The following is a 20084-nucleotide window of genomic DNA, read 5'->3' as shown; positions in this document are numbered from 1 at the left end:
TTGAAGTGGGGGGACATAACTTTTTTTCAAACATATTTTTTTCGGATAAACACTCCAAACAGCCTACCAACCACTCAGAATCGCCCGCATGATCCTAAAGCACACCGGTGTATCACATTCCAATGATAAAACTGGGGGGGACAAAAATGCAATTTCACAATGTGGGAGGGACTTGTCCCCCATCCCCAGTGAAAGTTGCGCCCCTGTCTAATTCACAAGCAGCTCCCTGAATCAATGTACACAGCAACAAAATCATAAAACCCACCTATTTCTACAATTTATCTTCTTAAAATGTGATTTTATACCTAACCTTAGCCACACTGCTAACCTTGTGCCTAACCATAACCTTAAATTAAGGCCATAAAGCAAATTGTTGTTTGTTACTATTAGCCAATTTGGACTTTGTGGCTATGGTAACTAGTGGAAACCCGAAATCGCATTAAGAGAAATCCCATTCAGCCTTTGTTCACAAATTCAGTCACTGGAATACGAGATGTAATCTACAGCTTGATTAGGTTGATAGAAATCCTCATTATTTCGTTTAATGATTTTCAATTTGAGGATCATTATTCCTATATAGCCGACAACAATTTCTCATTCTGAACTTCTAATGCGAGTGGGATGGGTGTGGCTTCAAGACAATGATCACAGGAGCAGCTGTTCACCGATTTGACAGCTCCAATGCAGTTCCACCTCCGACCGACAAAACATCAGCTTTGCAGGTATCGGTTACGCTCTTGATCTGATTGAATCCAGGCCTGAGTGTTCTATCTCACACACTGTAAACAAATAACACTAATAACTTGAATACAACTATTATTATTAAAACGTCATTGCCAGTTATCAACGTGATTTTGTATTATAATTTACTATACCCCCCCTTCCTCCTGGGGAGAGGGAAAAGCAACCAATGGGTTTGCAACAGAGGGAGAGGTACTATTTAAGAACTGGGCAGTTCAAGGTTCAGATATCAACACTACGCGCCAGAGATCGCACGGGAAATATTCTAACCGGTGGAAAATTGTCACGGTTTTATGTTACATTTCCCCAAAATACGAATTATTAGGCTGCAAAGAAATGAAAGGGTTGCAAGTGCATTGTCTTTACTTTCTTGTGTTAAATGCAATATTTTATGTGGCGTCTTTGGAAGAGGGTGACTCCATTTCTACACTTGGTGAGTAGCCAATATTGAGGAAAAATATATGTTTCAACCTTGTTTTGCAGTCCTGATAAAAGATAATTTAATTTGTGCTGTTTAAGTTAAATATTATTTGAAGAATTTAATCTCTTATAATTAATTCATGTTATTGACAGCCTACAGATACTGTCACTTATCTAATAAGGCTACTATATACATTATCAGGAGGTGCTATAATATACTACTAATGAGTTTGATGACTTAGAATAAATAGTTTATAGGACATGATGACAAGTATAAGGCTGAACACCCATTCATACACGGAGTAATGTTACCATAGGGATTGAAAAAACGTTGTTCTAGTGTTGATACATAAGAATATACAGAATTGATAGGCTACATAATCTCAAATATACAGTACCGGTCAAAGTTTGGACACACCTACTTATTCAAGGGTTTTTCTTTATTTTTCTTTTTTTTTAACATTGTAGACCTCAACTATGAAATAACACATATGGAATCATGTGTTAAACAAATCAACATATAGTTTAGATTCTTCAAAGTAGCAACCCTTTGCATTGATGACAGCTTTGCACACTCTTGGCATTCTCTCAACCAGCTTCACCTGGAATGATTTTCCAACAGTCTTGAAGGAGTTCCCACATATGCTGAGCAGTTGTTGGCTGCTTTTCCTTCACTCTGTAGTCATACTCATCCCAAACCACCTCAATTGGGTTGAGGTTGGGTGATTGTGGAGGCCAGGTCATCTGATGCAGCATTCCGTCACTGTCCTTCTTGGTCAAATAGCCCTTACACAGCCTGGAGGTGTGTTGGGTCATTGTCCTGTTGAAAAACAAATGATAGTCCCACTAAGCACAAACTAGATGGGATGGTGTATCGCTGCAGAATGCTGTGGTAGCCATGCTGGTTAAGTGTGCCTTGAATTCTAAATAAATCACTGACAATGTCACCAGCAAAGCACCATCACACCTCCATGCTTCACTGTGGGAACCACACATCAGAGTTCATCTGTTCACCTACTCTGCGTCTCACGAAGAGATGGCGGTTGGAACCAAAAATCAAACATTTGGACTAATTAGACAAAAGGACAGATTTCCACTGGTCTAATGTCCATTGCTCATGTTTCTTGGCTCAAGCAAGTATCTTCTTATTATTGGTGTCTGTTAGTAGTTTTTTTTGTTGTTGCAGCAATTCGACCACAAAGGCCTGATTCACGTAGTCTCCTCTGAACAGTTGATAATGAGATGTGTCTGTTACTTGAACTCTGAAGCATTTATTTGGCCTGCAATTTCTGAGGCTGGTAACTCTAATGTGCTTATCCTCTGCAGCAGAGGTAACTCAGGGTCTTCCTTTCCTGTGGCGGTTCTCATGAGAGCCAGTTTCATCATAGCGCTTGATGGTTTTTGCAACTGCACTTGAGGAAACTTTGAAAGTTCTTAATTTTCTGCATTGACTGACCTTCATGTCTTAAAGTAATGATGGACTGTTTCTCTTTGCTTATTTGCGCTGTTCTTGCTGTAATATGGACTTGGTCTTTTACCAAATAGAGCTATATTGTCACAACACAACTGATTGGCTCAAACGCGTTAAGAGGGAAATAAATTCCACAACATGAACTTTTAACAAGGCACACCTGTTAATTGAAATGCATTCCAGGTGACTACCTCATGAAGCTGGTTGAGAGAATGCCAAGAGTGTGCAAAGCTGTCATCAAGGCAAAGTGTGGCTACTTTGAATAATCTCAAATATAAATGATAGTTTAAAAAAAAATTGGTTACTGCATCATTTCATATTATCATCATTGTCTTCCACTATTATTCTACAATGTAGAGAATAGTTTAAAAAAAATAAAGAACCTTGAATGAGTAGCTATCCAAACGTTTGACTGGTACTGTACATTTTTTTCCCCTTAAAAATAAAAAATTATAGGTTGTCTTCGGCGATGCTGAAGTAGGACGTAGATATAGTCAGTTGATGCATATGAACACTTAGTATATTGTTTATTTTCATTATTAGAAATATAATGTATTTATTGTGTCTGGAATATGCAATCTCTACAATCAGTGCAGTAGCCTTGGCTGAGGAGTCAGCTGACCCACTGGGAACACAGCTACTTTGAAACCCTTTGGGAATTTTCAGAGCTAGAGGGACAAAGCTGTGGTTTCTATAGGGTCTGTCTGACCGACTGAACCCTAGTAGCCAGGGCCTGATTAATACAGGGGCTGAAACCCCTGGGCCCATGTCCCGGAAATGTATATGATTTGTTAATCTGGCCTTGCTAGTAGCCCCCCAGGCACTGAGGGGCCTGTGCAGTCAGAAGTTCCCACCAGTGTGGTTAAAGATTAGAAACAGCATAGATGGCTCTAAAGCTTCCATTCTCTTTACTGCAATGGTATCTTCAAACATTTAGTAATGACTTTTCCAAATTGTCTTAAGCAGATGTTTTGTGTTTACATTACATTATTCTCAGATAATTTCATGGACAACTTCAAGGACTTGATCCGAAACAACGATGCCACCCCTCATGGCTACGCCAAATTCTCTCTCCGGAAGCCTTTGATGCCAGAAGATGACATCTGCTACATCATCCCCGGCAACACGGAATCTCTCAAAGAATGCACTTTCAACAGCACATCCAAAACCTTCCTGGTGATCCACGGCTGGACAGTAAGCCCCTCCAATCTGTATCAGCATGTCTGTGACATTAAATCCTTAACTATTGCTCATGGACTTGGATTACCCCGTCAATAACACCATTCGTTCTTTCCATCTGCCTCAACAGGTGAGCGGCTTGTTTGAGAGCTGGGTGGCCAAGCTGGTTTCGGCGCTGTACAAAAGAGAGCAGGAAGCCAATGTGATCGTGGTGGACTGGCTGTACACAGCCCAGAACCACTATCCAGTAGCTGCCCAGAACACCAAGATGGTGGGACAAGAGATCGCTCGCTTCATTGACTGGCTGGAGGTTTGTACGATGACTCAACATCTAAGACACTGCACTGTTTCTCAGATAAATCGTGAATAACATATTCTAAACAAAAGGTATAAAGAGTTACTGTACATTGTTTCCATGGCAATGAACTTGACACTTTACTGCAATGTGTTTCCAAGGAGGCAACAAACATCCCTCTTGAAAACCTCCATCTCATTGGCTACAGTCTGGGTGCTCATGTTGCAGGATTTGCTGGGAGCCACGCCTCCAATAAAGTGGGCAGAATAACTGGTAAATATGTCTTCTAGAGAAACATAGACAGGATGAATGCACTGTTGCTAATCATTGATTGGCTCTGGCCTGTACCAACTTTAATTAATTGGTCTTTGGCTTGTTCCACTCCTTACTGATTGCTCCCTTCTCTTTACAGGTCTTGACCCAGCTGGTCCAGACTTCGAGGGGGAGCACGCTCACCGCCGCCTGTCCCCAGATGATGCCCACTTTGTGGATGTTCTCCACACGTTCACGCGGGGCTCTCTGGGCTTAAGCATCGGCATCCAGCAGCCTGTAGGCCATGTGGACATCTACCCCAATGGAGGCAGCTTCCAGCCAGGCTGCAATCTGCAAAGCCCTCTGGAAACAATATCCAAACTTGGCCTCTTTGGTGAGAATCACATCTTGATATTTTAGTGTCATTCTATACAATTGGTCAAATATTCGACATATAACATTCACAATCACTTTCCACACAATCTGGTTACTGCGTTATCATTGGCTAAATCAGACATGTAATTGTCAGCTTGTAACTTATTGGAAGATGGTAAGGCTTGTGAACAAGGAACAATAGGGTGGCGAAGTCAGTACAACCTGACGTACATCATGACATTAGCTGCACAGTTACTGCAACTGGTCACTAATCTGTCTTTACGACTAACATTGACGCCATCATCCTGACAAAGGCCTATTCATGCCTGTTAAACAGAGGACCGCAAACGTCACGACTAGCGAAAATCCCTTCAGAAGGTCACCAACAACATCACTCCTATTGTAGCTCCCCAAAATGAAGGTTGATATAACTCTATCTACAATGGTAATGTTAGGGAATGGCACTTTCTCAGGATTAGTGATGTACTACTAGATGCATCTACTTGTTATCATTTGATTGCCTGTCCTCCAATTGAGAATCTCAACTCAGGTTTTTAATGTGGACCAGTGATGCAACTATCCCCTTTATGTTCCTAGCCATCAATGATGTTCCCAGGTGTTCCCACGAGCGCTCCATCCACCTGTTCATCGACTCCCTGGTCAACGAGCAGGAGGCCAGCATGGCGTACCGCTGCGGGAGCAATGATATGTTCGACCGCGGAATGTGCCTCCGCTGCTGCAAGAACCACTGTAACACCGTGGGCTACGATATCAGCAAGGTTCGCAAGACCCGTAGCGTCAAACTGTACACCAAGACCAGGGCCTCCATGCCGTTCAGAGTCTATCACTACCAGGTGAAGATCCACTTCTTCAGCAAGGTGAACAGGTCTGAGATGGAGCCTTCACTGTCAGTCTCCCTGATTGGAACCAAAGGAGAGGTTGAAGACCTCAAACTGACACTGTGAGTACCTGGTCCAACAAGCGGTTAAACCATACAACAAAGCACATGCTAGTACATCAACATGATGAGACAGCTGACACCATTTCTCACGTTTACGATAACATTAATCTTTATGGTCTATAGTTAAAGTTCTAGTGCTACTGTGGTCTGTGCTTAGACATGACACCTTCACTCAAAGGTCAATTATTTGTTCTTGTGAAGTGAGTTGACAATAATCAGTTGAGCCTCTATGCTCTTTCTCATTTGGCAGAAAGGAGAAGATGACATCCAATAAGACCCATTCCTTCCTGCTGGTAGCAGAGAAAGACATTGGTGACCTCCTGATGGTGAAGTTCAAGTGGGAGGAGTCTACTAGCTGGTCTCCCTCGTTCATGCTCAACATGGTGTCTTCCTGGTGGTCAGGTGACTCTGCGGAGTCTGAAGTGGAGGTCCACAAAATACGCATCAGAGTTGGAGAGACGCAAAAAAAGTTAGTTTTAAGTGGCCTAATTTCATGAAATGGAGACAATTTTCATCCATACAAACATCAGAAATATAATAGTTTTGAAAGGGTACAAAACATTTTTTTTTAATTTTTTTAAATGTGCTATTCTTGTTTGACCCTTTTCCAGGATGGTATTCTGCATTAAAGATCCTCATGCTCTGAGCTTACAACAGGAAGTTACGTTTGTAAAATGCAAGGACGAATGGAGGACAACTTCAAAAAGGTATTTTCTTTTGATCTAATCAAATTTTTTTCCTGAATTATTGCCAGTCAGGGGTCCATTGATTAGACAAATATTAACCCTGTTTGTTTTACAGAGTGAACCTGGGGAAGCACTGAATGTACGGAGCAACAGACGACTGTCCTCCTTCCGCAGAAATTATTTATACAGCTGTAATTTATTTTGTCTTTCAAACTATACAAAGACATTATCACATTGTGTCCAGAACTAGAACTGTGTGTTATTTAAAAATGTATGTGAAATATTTTTTTGTAAGCACTGCTTTTGTGGTGCATCAACTACGGTGTGGTGCTGAAAGATAGTAAATGCCATCATCTTTGCTGATTTTTCTGGCAACCCCAAGAGATGGCTCTTATACGAAGTCTTTGGTGCCTCTGCTTGAGAGAGACCCATTGACCAGCTGAGTAGAGGCCTTGAGGTACCTGCAGTTCAAACCCCATGTGTTTCCTTAATTTATGCTTAAAGCATTCACCATTGTCGTCCTCAATACTATGTGATTGTAGGATCGGACTAAGTGTGCCTTAAAATAACTTGTCTTAACCTACTGTATGTATTTTTTTTTGTAAATGGTGTACTTTTTTTTTTTTTTTTTTACTTGTTCCTTTTACCTGGTCTTTGAGACTGTAATATTCATGAGGTCTGAAATGCACATTATTCTGAGAACTTTGAATTTAGTCAAGCACTTGAGCAATAATGCAATGGCTGCTATTTTTATACAGTATATTCATTTGAAACCAGCAATAGTGAGTCCTTTGCAGCAAAATACAGTACATATCAGTGAGAACCATTATTTTTGTAGTTATTACAATGTTATACAATTATAGCTTTTTTTTCAATGATTCATATGGAACTATTACCTCTAGCACGTGCTTATGTGACGTATTTTGACTAACATATCCATGGTTGCTGCTAAACTATGACACAAATAATACTCATTTAGCTGTGTATGCCATATAGTTGTGACCAGGTAACTAAACTCATAGTTGTGACCAGGTAACTAAACTCAAACAAGTCAATGAGTGGTTATTGTGAAGTGCGCTGACATCGGCAATAGAAACATGGTAGACTGTGCACAGTGGACTCTGCATCATAGTTCAAGTTACAGTTAAGAATTGGCTAGTAATAATATGTCATTGTCAGACTTAACACCACTGAGTAGGCTATTTATAACTAATATTATACATTTAGAGACTGGTATTGTAATCATTGTGACTTGTTTAATTTCTGCCTGTTCCATTGAGCCTGTCAAAGTGGTGGTGGTATAAAGCTTTTGCACTGAAACCCAGAGGAAAGGGTTACTAAACCAGTTACTCACTAAGTGCACCATGTGTAAATATCATGTTAGCATGTGATTCTATGGTAAAATATGACTAGATATATTTTTTACCGTCTTAACTTTTAAAATTATATCTGTATACTGTAAATATGTGACCATATACATACTTTAATAAATTGGAACTGCTATTTTGAAGTTGCCGTGTGTTTTAATGGAAACAAGGTTGCACAATTGTCCAGGATCATGCTTAGATATACTATAAAATCTAAACCCATCCACACATCCAAGCAGAGACCAACTCAGCAATGTATTATCTACATTCCATTTTAGAACAGTGCCTTCAAAGTATTCACACCACTTAACTGTTTTTAACCATTTTGTTGTGCTACAGCCTGAATTTAAATGGATTCCATTTAGATTTGTGTCACTGGCCTACACACAATACCCCATCATGTCAAATTGGAATTATGTTTTTAGAACATTGTCAAAATAAATTACAAATGAGAAGCCTTAATGTCTTGAGTCAAGAAGTATTCAACCCTTTTGTGGCAAGCCTCAATAAGTTCAGGAGTAAAAATGTGCTTAACAAGTCACAATAAGTTGACTGGACACACTGTGCAATAATCGTGGTTAACATGATTTTTGAATGACCACATCTCTGTAAGGGCCCTCAGTTGAGCAGTGAATTTCAAACACAGATTCAACAAAAACTAGGGAGATTTTCCAATGCCTTGCAAAGGACAGATATTAAATATCCCTTTGAGCGTGGTGAAGTTATTAATTACACTTTGGATGGTGTATCAATGCACCCAGCCACTACAAAGATACAGGTATCCTTCCTAACATGAGGCCAATGGTGACTTTAAAACAGAGTTTTTAATGGCTGTGATAGGAGAAAAATGATGATGGATCAACAACATACTCCACAATACTAACCTAAATGACAGAGTGAATAGAAGGAAGACTGCACAGAATAAAAATATTCCAAAACATGTATCCTGTTTGCAATAAGGCACTAAGTAAAACTGCCAAAAAATGTGGCAAAGAAATTGTCTTGAATCAGGGATGAAACTTTGGCTTTAGAAGTGGGGGGATATATATACAGTGGGGCAAAAAAGTATTTAGTCAGCCACCAATTGTGCAAGCAAAAATCCCAGAACCACACGGGGGACCTAGTGAATGACCTGCAGAGAGCTGGGACCAAAGTAACAAAGCCTACCATCAGTAACACACTACGCCGTCAGGGACTCAAATCCTGCAGTGCCAGACGTGTCCCCCTGCTTAAGCCAGTACATGTGCAGGCCCGTCTGAAGTTTGCTAGAGAGCATTTGGATGATCCAGAAGAAGATTGGGAGGATGTCATATGGTCAGATGAAACCAAAATAGAACTTTTTGGTAAAAACTCAACTCGTCGCGTTTGGAGGACAAAGAATGCTGAGTTGCATCCAAAGAACACCAAACCTACTGTGAAGCATGGGGGTGGAAACATCATGCTTTGGGGCTGTTTTTCTGCAAAGGGACCAGGACGACTGATCCGTGTAAAGGAAAGAATGAATGGGGCCATGTATCGTGAAATTTTGAGTGAAAACCTCCTTTCATCAGCAAGGGCATTGAAGATGAAACGTGGCTGGGTCTTTCAGCATGACAATGATCCCAAACACACCGCCCGGGCAACGAAGGAGTGGCTTCGTAAGAAGCATTTCAAGGTCCTGGAGTGGTCTAGCCAGTCTCCAGATCTCAACCCCATAGAAAATCTTTGGAGGGAGTTGAAAGTCTGTGTTGCCCAGCAACAGCCCCAAAACATCACTGCTCTAGAGGAGATCTGCATGGAGGAATGGGCCAAAATACCAGCAACAGCGTGTGAAAACCTTGTGAAGACTTACAGAAAACATTTGACCTCTGTCATTGCCAACAAAGGGTATATAACAAAGTATTGAGATAAACTTTTGTTATTGACCAAATACTTATTTTCCACCATAATTTGCAAATAAATTAATTAAAAATCCTACAATGTGATTTTCTCATTTTGTCTGTCATAGTTGAAGTGTACCTATGATGAAAATTACAGGCCTCTCTCATCTTTTTAAGTGGGAGAACTTGCACAATTGGTGGCTGACTAAATACTTTTTTGCCCCACTGTATAATTGATTTTTTGTTGGATAAACACTCCAAACAGCCGGAGGTGTCCACATGGTCCTAAAGCACACAGTTGCCTCGTTTTGTCCCCCTCATGTCCCCTCATCCCCAGCGAAAGTTGCACCCCTGTCCTGAATAGAAAGCATTATGTTCAGGGAAAATCCAACACAACACATCACTGAGTATCACCCTTCATATTTTCAAGCATGCTGGTGGCTGCATCATGTTATGGGTATGCTTGTCACCAGCAAGGAATAGGGAGTTTTTCTGGGATACAAATAAGTGGAATAGAGCTAAGCCAGTCTAAATCCTAGAGGAAAACCTGGTTCAGTCTCCTTTCCAACAGAAACTAGGAGACAAATTCACCTTTCAGCAGGACAATAACCTAAAACACAATGCCAAATATACACTGGTGTTGCTTACCAAGATGACATTGAATGTTCCTGAATGGCCTAGTTACAGTTTTGACTTAAATCGGCATGGAAATCTATGGCAAGACTTGAAAATTGATGCTTAGCAATGATCATCAACCACATTTTTTTATACAATAATAATATGAAAATATTGTGCAATCCAGGTGCGCAAAGTTCTTACAGACCTATCCAGAAAGACTCACAGCTGTAATCTTTGTCAAAAGGGATTCTAACATGTATTGACTCAGGGGTGTGAATATTTATTTAAATGAGATATTTTTGTATTGAATTTTCAATAAATGTGCAAAAATGTCACTTTGTCATTATGGGGTGTTGTGTGTAAATGGGTGAGCAATTAAATGTATTTAATGCATTTTAAATTCAGGTTGTAAGACAACAAAATGTGGCATAAGTCAAGGGGAATGAATACTGTCCTGTCCCTTAGATTCTGATGCCTTTCCATTTGGCTGACCCACCAATATCATTTGGTCTCTTGTTTTTCAGTGGCACTCTCTTTTCAAGCTCCAGTACAATGGCTGAAGAACAGCAACAGTTCTGAGTAAAACTGGATTATTCTGCCCGGTGTACCATGTCTGTCTACACAGCTTATTTTAGTCCTCACCTCATCTAGATACCTCAGTACTCCAGTAGACAGACATACACAATACAGGTGATTAGAGGTAATCCTCGTGTCCTTCAAACTGGTTCAAGCTGGTCAATTGTGTCAAATGAGACAATGCCACTACGGTGGAAAACTGGATGATTGTCAAGGATCAAATTAGCCTTCAGGTTCAAATTGCTAAGCGAAGGACACTGATGGAAGGCCATGGACGGAAGGAAGAATGGTACATTAAGTGCATGAATGGAAAGGTGGATGTAAAAAAGAACATCCCACTCGTAGATCAGTGAGGGCAAAACAAACTTGGCGACACCACCTTTTCCACCACACATGCATTGAGGAACGTGGCACAGAGTTATGACGTACTTGTTAACATAGATAGCTAGTTGACGGTTATAGTCTTTGTCCTAGTCAGAGACAGAAATGGAGCTACAGGGTGCATTCACACAGACACACGGTGCTGACCATCACGGCAGACAGGGTCATGATGGCCAGGAGAATAGCCTACCAGTGAGCCTGCGGACGACAAGAGCACAACAAGTCAAACATTCGCCCACTCTAGTTCAAGTCTGCTATAGTTAGCTGTTTAATAGCCAAAACACCTCCAATTCCATTTACTTTCATTCACATTGACTTGAGGTCTTTTCTTCAAGAAGCCATTTGCTACAGGACGTTAGTCAGTTAACATTCCAAATGTGACACACTGATTTGGATGGAACCAATGGGCATGCATTAGCGGTTCAGCTGTGGTGTGGAAACACTACTGTTGCCATATCACAGCCTAATAACCTTAACCATAGCTGGCATAGCTCCTAAACCAGTTATGTGTAGTACTGTCCTCGAATCAAAGAAAAGATAAGACAACTTTGAGCTGGGGGCCTCCCGAGTGCAGTGCCAGAGGGATCACTACAGCCCGGGTTCGATCCCAGGCTATATCGCAGCCGGCCACGATCGGGAGAACCATGAGGCGGCGCACAATTGGCCCAGCGTTGTCCGGGTTAGGGGAGGGTTTGGCCTGCCGGGATGTCCTTGTCCCATTGCACTCTAGTGATTCCTGTGGCAGTCCGGGCGCATGCATGCTGACTTCGGTCACCAGGTGTACAGTGTTTCCTCTGACACATTGGTGCAGCTGGCTTCCGGGTTAAACGGGCAGTGTGTCAAGAAGCAGTGCAGATGCATGGCTCTCGAACTTTGCCTCTCGCGTGTCCGTACAGTAGTTGCAGTGGTGGGACAAGACTGTAACTGCCAATTGGGGAGAAAAAATATATATATATTTTCTTTGAGCTGGAAGGGGGTATGGATGCACAGATACGGACAATAGAAAATCCATTAATACTAAAAAGCCCTGGTCATAGGGAGTGAAAGATACATCTAAGCGCAAGTAGGGGCTGGGTTGGGTAGGTCACTTTCTTAATGTAATCCATTATAGTTACCTGTCCAAAATTGTAATCAGTAACGTAACTTTTGGATTACCCAAACTCAGTAACATTACCTGATTACATTCTGTTACTTTTAGATTACTTTCCCCTTAAGAGGCATTAGAAGAAGACAAAAATGTATGTTACCAATTGAATGACATCTATTGAAGGATAAATCAATGTTAAAGTTTACATAGCTGGCCATACTGTACATGAATGTTACATTTTACTTCATGGGTTGGTTATGGAGGATTCTTCTAACCATTCGCTTTCTACTACATATAATAATACGATTCAATTATATCTTTACATCAATATATATCATTTGTCCAAAAATGGATGTAGCAACTACAGATTGCCCTTTATCAAAAAGTGTGCGAGTTTGAGCATGTGTCCATTATGCAAATGGATGTCATTTTTTTTATCAGCATGAATTAGATTGAGCAATAAAAGCCCCGCTTTTATTCCATAGGCTGGGATCTGCACTATGTAGCTGTTGCAAGAGCGCATTTTTCACTGGCTGTCCACTGGTTTCAAAAACAATGATTGATAGGCAGCTTAAACTTCTTGAATTCATCCATTATTGGGTTCAAATATACATTTAGATTTGTGGACAGCCATCCACAACAACCACAATCCGTAAGGCGCAAATAGCTAAATGAGAGAGCAACAGTATGAGTCACATCAATGCACTATGTTAATATCAATAATAAGTGATATCCGTATTGCCGTATTCTACACCACTGCTGTCATCCTTACCTCCAAGCATTTATTCAAGTTGGATAATCTTTGGATGCCGACAGCAGTCCAACAAAAGCCTATTCCAACTCTTTTCACGCAATCCATCAAACACATTTGGTGTGTCATCATAGTGGTCTCTGACTTGTGGTCAGACTCGCTCAGGTGGAACAAACTTAAACTTGTGCCTTTTTTCAATGCTAATTTGAATGTCATTGACAAAAACAGAGAAGTGTCAAATATTTTTTTCCGCAAACATCCTTTCTGAATTTAAAAGTAATCCTCAAAGTAAATCACATAGTTTTTCAAAAGTATCTGTAATCTGATTACAATATTTTTGCTTGTAACGTGACTGATTACTGTAACCGTTGTTTTGTAATCCCTTACTCCCCAACCCTGAGTAAGGGTCACCTTCTCACTAACTCAACCTGACGTGTGACCCAAGTAGCTCTTTTAAATCCATGTGGGCATTCCTGATTCACCGCACTTCACAGCGTGGCCAAAGCTCAAAGCCAACTGAGGCTGGAACATCAAGCTGGAACATCAAGAACATCAAAACAGGAAGCTTTCCATATACACACTGAGCTCAACACGCATCTCAACACACTACATCTTCTAGGATCCTCTGGCCTGTTGTAAATGAATAACCTGAATACATCATAGGGTAGATAGATAGCCGACCCCCATAAAACAAACCTTCATCCACTCAGCCAGGTTGTCAAACTCATCCAGGTCTACCAGGTGGAGGAAGGAGTTCTTCAGCCTGGCGATGGGCCTGTCAGTGTTCAGGATGCCTAGAACACCAGGAACTTGTCGCAGTAGACCTGCTTGGCTGAACACGGCTCCCCGGCAAACAAGGCTACACGCTTCACCTGGAACTGCTTAGTCAGGACAGAGGAAGTGGTGCAGGTCGCAGGTCGCAGGCATGTCTAAGGTGAAGAAATGTATGGGAAATACAGGTTTTGTTAACGGTGAAAGATTGAGTTTACAGAGGGAAAAAGCACATGCACACATTGGTAACCAAGCTCCTTATCCTTGTTAAATTCTGCTTTTACACAGCCCACCACATCAGATGCCCTTTTGGTTGTTAAGGGAAAGACTAAGCAAATGTACACGGTCTTGTTTGTCCCCAAATCGTAAACACATTCCCCAGGTTTAAGCGCAGCAGGGGAGGAGACGGGGGTGAGGGAGGAGAAGAGGGTGAGGGAGGAGTCGGGGGTGAGGGAGGAGAAGAGGGATTGTGGTTACCTGGCTGCTGGCAGCACGTGGCACTTCCCTTTCTTGGACTCTCTCAGACAGTCACACTGCTCCAGGCTGTAACTCACACACTGTGACTCAAAGTGACAATTCTGAGAAATAGATGGAGAAATGGACAGAGAGAGAAGGATAGGCGAGAGGGAAGGAGGGAGAAAGGGCGAGAGAGAGATGGAGAAAGGGAAAAGGACAGGGTAAGAGGAGGGAAGGATAGTGAGAGAGAGGAAAAGAGGGAGGGTGAAATACAATACAGGAGAGAGGGGAGAGGACATAGAGAGAATGAAAGGAGAACACAAGAAAAAGAACACCAAAGTCTCACAGAAAAAAATGTCTGCTAGATAGTGCCAGACAGGCCTACTCATTCTCACAAATCCTTAACATCCGTGTTCAGTTAACTTGTTCCCTGATCCAGGCTGCATCAGAAATGGGTTCTGGCCCAAATCTAATATTTCAGGATGTATGCCCCCATAGAGAGCCATACATATGGAATTTACATTGAAATCTTCCCAACCAGAACGACTCTCTAAACCCAGAACCACATTTATCATCTGAAAGGGTAAAATAATGGAGGAAATTCACTCAAGATGGCAACCAAGGACAACAGATCCTGTTAAAGTGGATACTGCTGACGTTGGAATGTCATCACATTGAGACAGTGGGTACAAGGACTGAAAATGTTGAGTCATTATCTGGCCCTCCATTGAGACACACCCGAGTGCCCCGACTACATACGGTCATGTTGGCCTTGGCTGTAGGCTCAGGGCACATGAGGGAGAGACCAGAGCACACACTCTCCAGCTGACAGTCCGACTCCTCCTCACATCTGTCCCCTGACAGCTTATGATACACTCTTGGCCACAGCACAGTCCCTGACTGGGACTGAGGGGACAGAAGGAAAGAAAGAAACAGGTGGGTGGGCAGACAGGCAGAGACAATTTCATAACATGGGTGTTGTATACTATATTGTTTTGAATGGTATGAAATGCAGTAATTATCCCTTTAGCTACAACCACAACTCTGCTTTGTCAAACATGTTAATCTTCTTATTAAGAGCTCCATGGGAGATGTTATGTAAACTTTGGACAGAAATTAGTAATTACCCATAGAAACAGATCTAGGACCAGCAAATCACAAAGGGCTTTTTTCATCCTACTCCTGAACAGCTAATCAAATGGCTACTTAGACTATTTGCATTGTCCCCCCCATTTTTAAGCTGCTGCTACTCTGTTTATTATCTATGCATAGTCACTTTACCTCTACATACATGTACATATTACCTCAATTACCTGAATTTTTAGATTTTTTTTTTTTACTTCAGTTTATTTTAGTAAATACTTTCTTAACACTTATTTTTCTTAAAGCTGCATTGTTGGTTAAGGGCTTGTAAGTTGTATTTGGAGCAGGTAAAAATACTATTTGATTTGATTTGATTTTGATTTGATCCTACAGCAAATTTTGACCAGAAGTTACCTGCAATGCTGCCAGCTTTCAGGCAACACTCCATGGGTTCCTTGTTCTCTGTGCAGCAGATGTCTGTCTTGTCATGGCCCAGATCACACTCCTCCCCCTCCTCCATGATCTGGTTCCCACAGATTGGCTGATCAATTGCTGACAGGGCATGTATACCCACACACATTATTTCATCAAACACTGCTGACTCATATACAGTATACCAAACATATATCTGTGCCGTCCTTGCAGCACCATATATCTGTGCTGTCCTTGGTGTGTCGTTTGTTATGAAAACAATGTATTCCTCTTCCAGAACTATGGGCATCAGTAACACAGCACTTTTGTCTTTCGTGTCAAATGACCTTCACCTAAGTTAACAAGCATTTGTGTCTATCAATAAAGAGACCTGGTTTTAGTCTTCAGCGGGTGATATTGAGGGGAATCAACTATTTTAAAAAGTAGTTGCTTTCCCAAAATATAATTACTGCATTTCAAATAGGTTTTGTCGTGCTCTCTTCACAACTGTCTTCGGGTGCTTGGACCATGTTAGTTTGTTGGTGATGTGGACACCAAGGAACTTGAAGCTCTCAACCAGCTCCAATGCAGCCCCGTCAATTAGAATGGGGGCGTGCTTGGTCCTCTTTTTCCTGTAGTCCACAATTATCTCCTTTGTCTTGATCGCTTTGAGGGAGAGGTTGTTGTCCTGGCCTCCCTCCTATAGGCTGTCTCATTGTTATCGGTGATCAGGCCTACCACTGTTGTGTCATCGGCAAACTTAATGATGGTGTTGGAGTCGTGTATAGCCATGCAGTCATGAGTGAACAGAGAGTACAGGAGGGGACTAAGCACGCACTCCTGAGGGGTCCCTGTGTTGAGGATCAGCGGGGCGGATGTTTTGTTACCTACCCTTACCACCTGGGGGGCGGCCCGTCAGGAAGTCCAAGATCCAGTTGCAGAAGGAGGTGTTAAGTCCCAGGGTCCTTAGCTTATTGATGAGCTTTGAGGGCACTATGCTGTTGAATGCTGAGCTGTAGTCAATGAATTCTCATGTAGGTGTTCCTTTTGTCCAGGACGAAAGGGGCAGTGTGGAGTGCAATAGAGATTGCATCATCTGTGGATCTGTTGGGGCGGTATGCAAATTGGAGTGGGTCTATGGTTTCTGGGATAATGATGTTGATGTCAGCCATGAACAACCTTTCAAAGCACTTCATGGCTACAGACGTGAGTGCTACGGGTCGGTAGTCATTTAGGGAGGTTACCTTAGTGTTCTTGGGCCCAGGCACTATGGTGGTCTGCTTAAAACGTGTTGGTATTACAGACTCGGACAGGGAGAGGTTGAAAATGTCAGTGAAGACACTTGCCAGTTGGTCAGCCCATGCTGATAGTACACATAATAGTACACACTAATAGTACACATTCACAAGCCCTGCGGCATTGTGAAAGTTGACCTGTTCAAAGGTCTTACTCACATCAACTGCAGAGAGCGTGATCACACAGTCTTCCGGAACAGCTGGTGCTCTCATGCATGTTTCAGTGGTATTTTCCTCAAAGAGAGCATAGAAGTAGTTTAGCTCGTCTGGTAGGCTAGTGTCACTGGGCAGATCTTGGCTGGGCTTCCCTTTGTAGTCTGTAATGGTTTGCAAGCCCTGCCACATCAGAGCCGATGTAGTATGATTCGATCTTCGTCCTGTATTGACACTTTGCCTGTATGATGGTTCGTCAGAGGACATAGCTGGATATCTTATAAGCTTCCAAGTTAGAGTGCCGCTCCTTGAAAGCGGCAGCTCTAGCCTTTAGCTCCGTGGGGATGTTGCCTGTAATCCATGGCTTCTGGTTGGGTTATGTACGTACGGTCACTGTGGGGACGAGGTCATCAATGCACTTATTGATGAAGCCAACGACTGATGTGGTGTACTCCTCAATGCCATCGGAGGAACATGTTCCAGTCTGTGCTAGCAAAACAGTCCTGTAGCTTAGCATCTGCTTCATCTGACCACTTTTTTATTAATCTAGTCACTGGTGCTTCCGGTTTTAATTTTTGCTTGTAAGCAGGAATCAGGAGGATAGAATTATGGTCAGATTTGCCAAATGGAGGAAGAGCTTTGTATGCGTCTCTGTGTGTGGAGTAAAGGTGGTCAAGAGTTTTTTTCCACTCTGGTTGCACATTTAACATGCTGTCACATTGGTATGCATGATTCGGGAGACAGGCGCAGGAATGCGTAATAGGGTTTTTTATTATACAAAAATTACAGCGTGCCTTGTAAAGACCAGGACGAAGACCAAACAAACACTATACAAAACACAGGGTAGAAACCCAAACAAAAGAGCGAGGATGAATGATCCACCACCCAAAGGACATTCAGCCAACTTGACACAACTGTGGGAAGCATTGGAGTCAACATGGGCCAATATACAAACTGAGGATGTTCTGAGGGCAAAAGGGGGTGCAACTATATTAGGGAGGTGTTCCTTAATGTTTTTTACACTCAGTGTACATTAGTCACTAAAGTTCACTCTTTTTAACATCTGGCAAAGTGAAGTGAATCATTCGCAGATTGATTCGTTCTCCAACAAGGCAAATAGCCATGTAGGTTTTAGGGTGCCCAATACGTGGGAAATGTGGCAGGGCTTGCAAACCATTACTGACTACAAAGGGAAACCCAGCAGCGAGCTGCCCAGTGGCGCGAGCCTACCAGACGAGCTAAATGCCTTTTATGCTCTCTTTGAGGCAAGCAACACTGAAGCATTCATGAGAGCACCAGCAGTTCCAGATTGACTGTGTGATCACGCTCTCCATAGCCGATGTGAGCTAGATCTTCAAACAGGTCAACAATCACAAGGCCAGATGGATTACAAGGACGTGTACTCAGAGCATGTGCATACCAACTGGCAAGTGTCTTCACTGATGTGTTCAACCTTTCCCTGACCTTAGTCTGTAATACCTTCATGTTTCAAACAGATCACCACAGTCCCTGTGCCGAAGAAAGCGAAGGAAACCTGCCTAAATGACTACCGCCCCGTAGCACTCACGTCGGTAGCCATGAAGTTCTTTGAAAGGCTGTCATGACTCACATCAACACCATAATTTCAGAAACCCTAGACCCACTCCACTCGCATACCGCCACAACAGATCCACAGATGACACAATCTCAATCACACTCCACACTGCCCTTTCCCACCTGGACAAAAGGAACACCTACAGTGCCTTCGGAAAGAATTCAAAAACCTCTTTCCACATTTTGTTATGTTACAGACTTATTCTAAGATTGATTCAATCGTTTTTCCCTCATCAATCTACACACAATACCACATAAACAGTTTGTTTTGTTATTTTGCTAATTTATTACAAATAAGTATTCAGACCTTTTACTCAGTACTTTGTAGAAGCATCTTTGGCAGCGATTACAGCATTGAGTCTTCTTGGGTACGATGCTACAAGCTTGGTACACTTGTATTTGGAGAGTTTCTCTTATTCTTCTCTGAAAATCCTCTCAAGCTCTGTCAGGTTAGATGGGCAGCGTTTCTGCACAGCTATTTTCAGGTCTCTCCAGAGATGTTCGATCAGGGTCAAGTCCGGGCTCTGGCTGGGGCACTCAAGGACATTCAGAGACTTGTCCCGAAGACACTCCTGCGTTGTCTTGGCTGTGTGCTTAGGGTCGTTGTCCTGTTAGAAGGTGAACCTTCACTGCAGTCTGAGGTCCTGAGCGCTCTGGAGCAGGTTTTCATCAAGGATCTTGCTGTACTTTGCTCCATTCATCTTTTCCTCATCCCTGACTAGTCTCCCCGTCCCTGCTGCTGAAAAACATCAACACAGCATGGTGCTGCCACTACCATGCTTCACTGTAGGGATGGTGCCTGGTTTCCTCCAGACGTGATGCTTGGCATTCAGGCCAAAGAGTTCAATCTTGGTTTCATCAGACCAGAGAATCTTGTTTCTCATGGTCTGAGAGTCTTTAGGTGACTTTTGGCAAACTCCAAGTGGGCTGTCATGTGCCTTTTACTGAGGAGTGGCTTCCGTCTGGCCACACTACCATAAAGACCTGATTGGTGGAGTGCTGCAGAGATGTTTGTTCTTCTGGAAGTTTCTGCCATTTCCATAGAGGGACTCTAGAGCTCTGTCAAATTGACCATCGGGTTCTTGGTCACCTCCCTGACCAAGGCCCTTCTCCCCCGTTTGCTCAGTTTGGCCTGGCGGCCAGCAATAGGAAGCGTCTTGGTGGTTCCAGACTTCTTCACTTTAAGAATGATGGAGGTCACTGTGTTCTTGGGGACCTTCAATGCTGCCCTCCTCCCGATCTGTGCTTCGACACAATCCTGTCTCGGAGTTCTACGGCCAATTATTTTGACCTCATGGCTTGC

The 20084-nt window shown here is 42.4% G+C and overlaps 1 protein-coding gene across 1 annotated transcript; it reads left to right on the top strand.

The window, feature by feature from the left end:
- Positions 1 to 957: 957 nt before the first annotated feature.
- On the top strand, positions 958 to 7890 carry LOC112250798 (lipoprotein lipase). Its single transcript, XM_024421238.2, has 9 exons — positions 958 to 1174; positions 3630 to 3826; positions 3942 to 4121; positions 4268 to 4379; positions 4519 to 4752; positions 5331 to 5694; positions 5945 to 6163; positions 6306 to 6401; positions 6496 to 7890. The coding sequence occupies exons 1-9, from the start codon at positions 1078 to 1080 to the stop codon at positions 6515 to 6517; spliced, it is 1521 nt and encodes a 506-aa protein (XP_024277006.1). The 5' UTR covers positions 958 to 1077; the 3' UTR covers positions 6518 to 7890.
- The last annotated feature ends 12194 nt before the right edge of the window (positions 7891 to 20084 follow it).

Source organism: Oncorhynchus tshawytscha, linkage group LG05, assembly GCF_018296145.1.
Source record: "Oncorhynchus tshawytscha isolate Ot180627B linkage group LG05, Otsh_v2.0, whole genome shotgun sequence".
Taxonomy (NCBI): Eukaryota; Metazoa; Chordata; class Actinopteri; order Salmoniformes; family Salmonidae; genus Oncorhynchus; species Oncorhynchus tshawytscha.
This window is presented reverse-complemented; position numbering and strand designations above follow the sequence as displayed.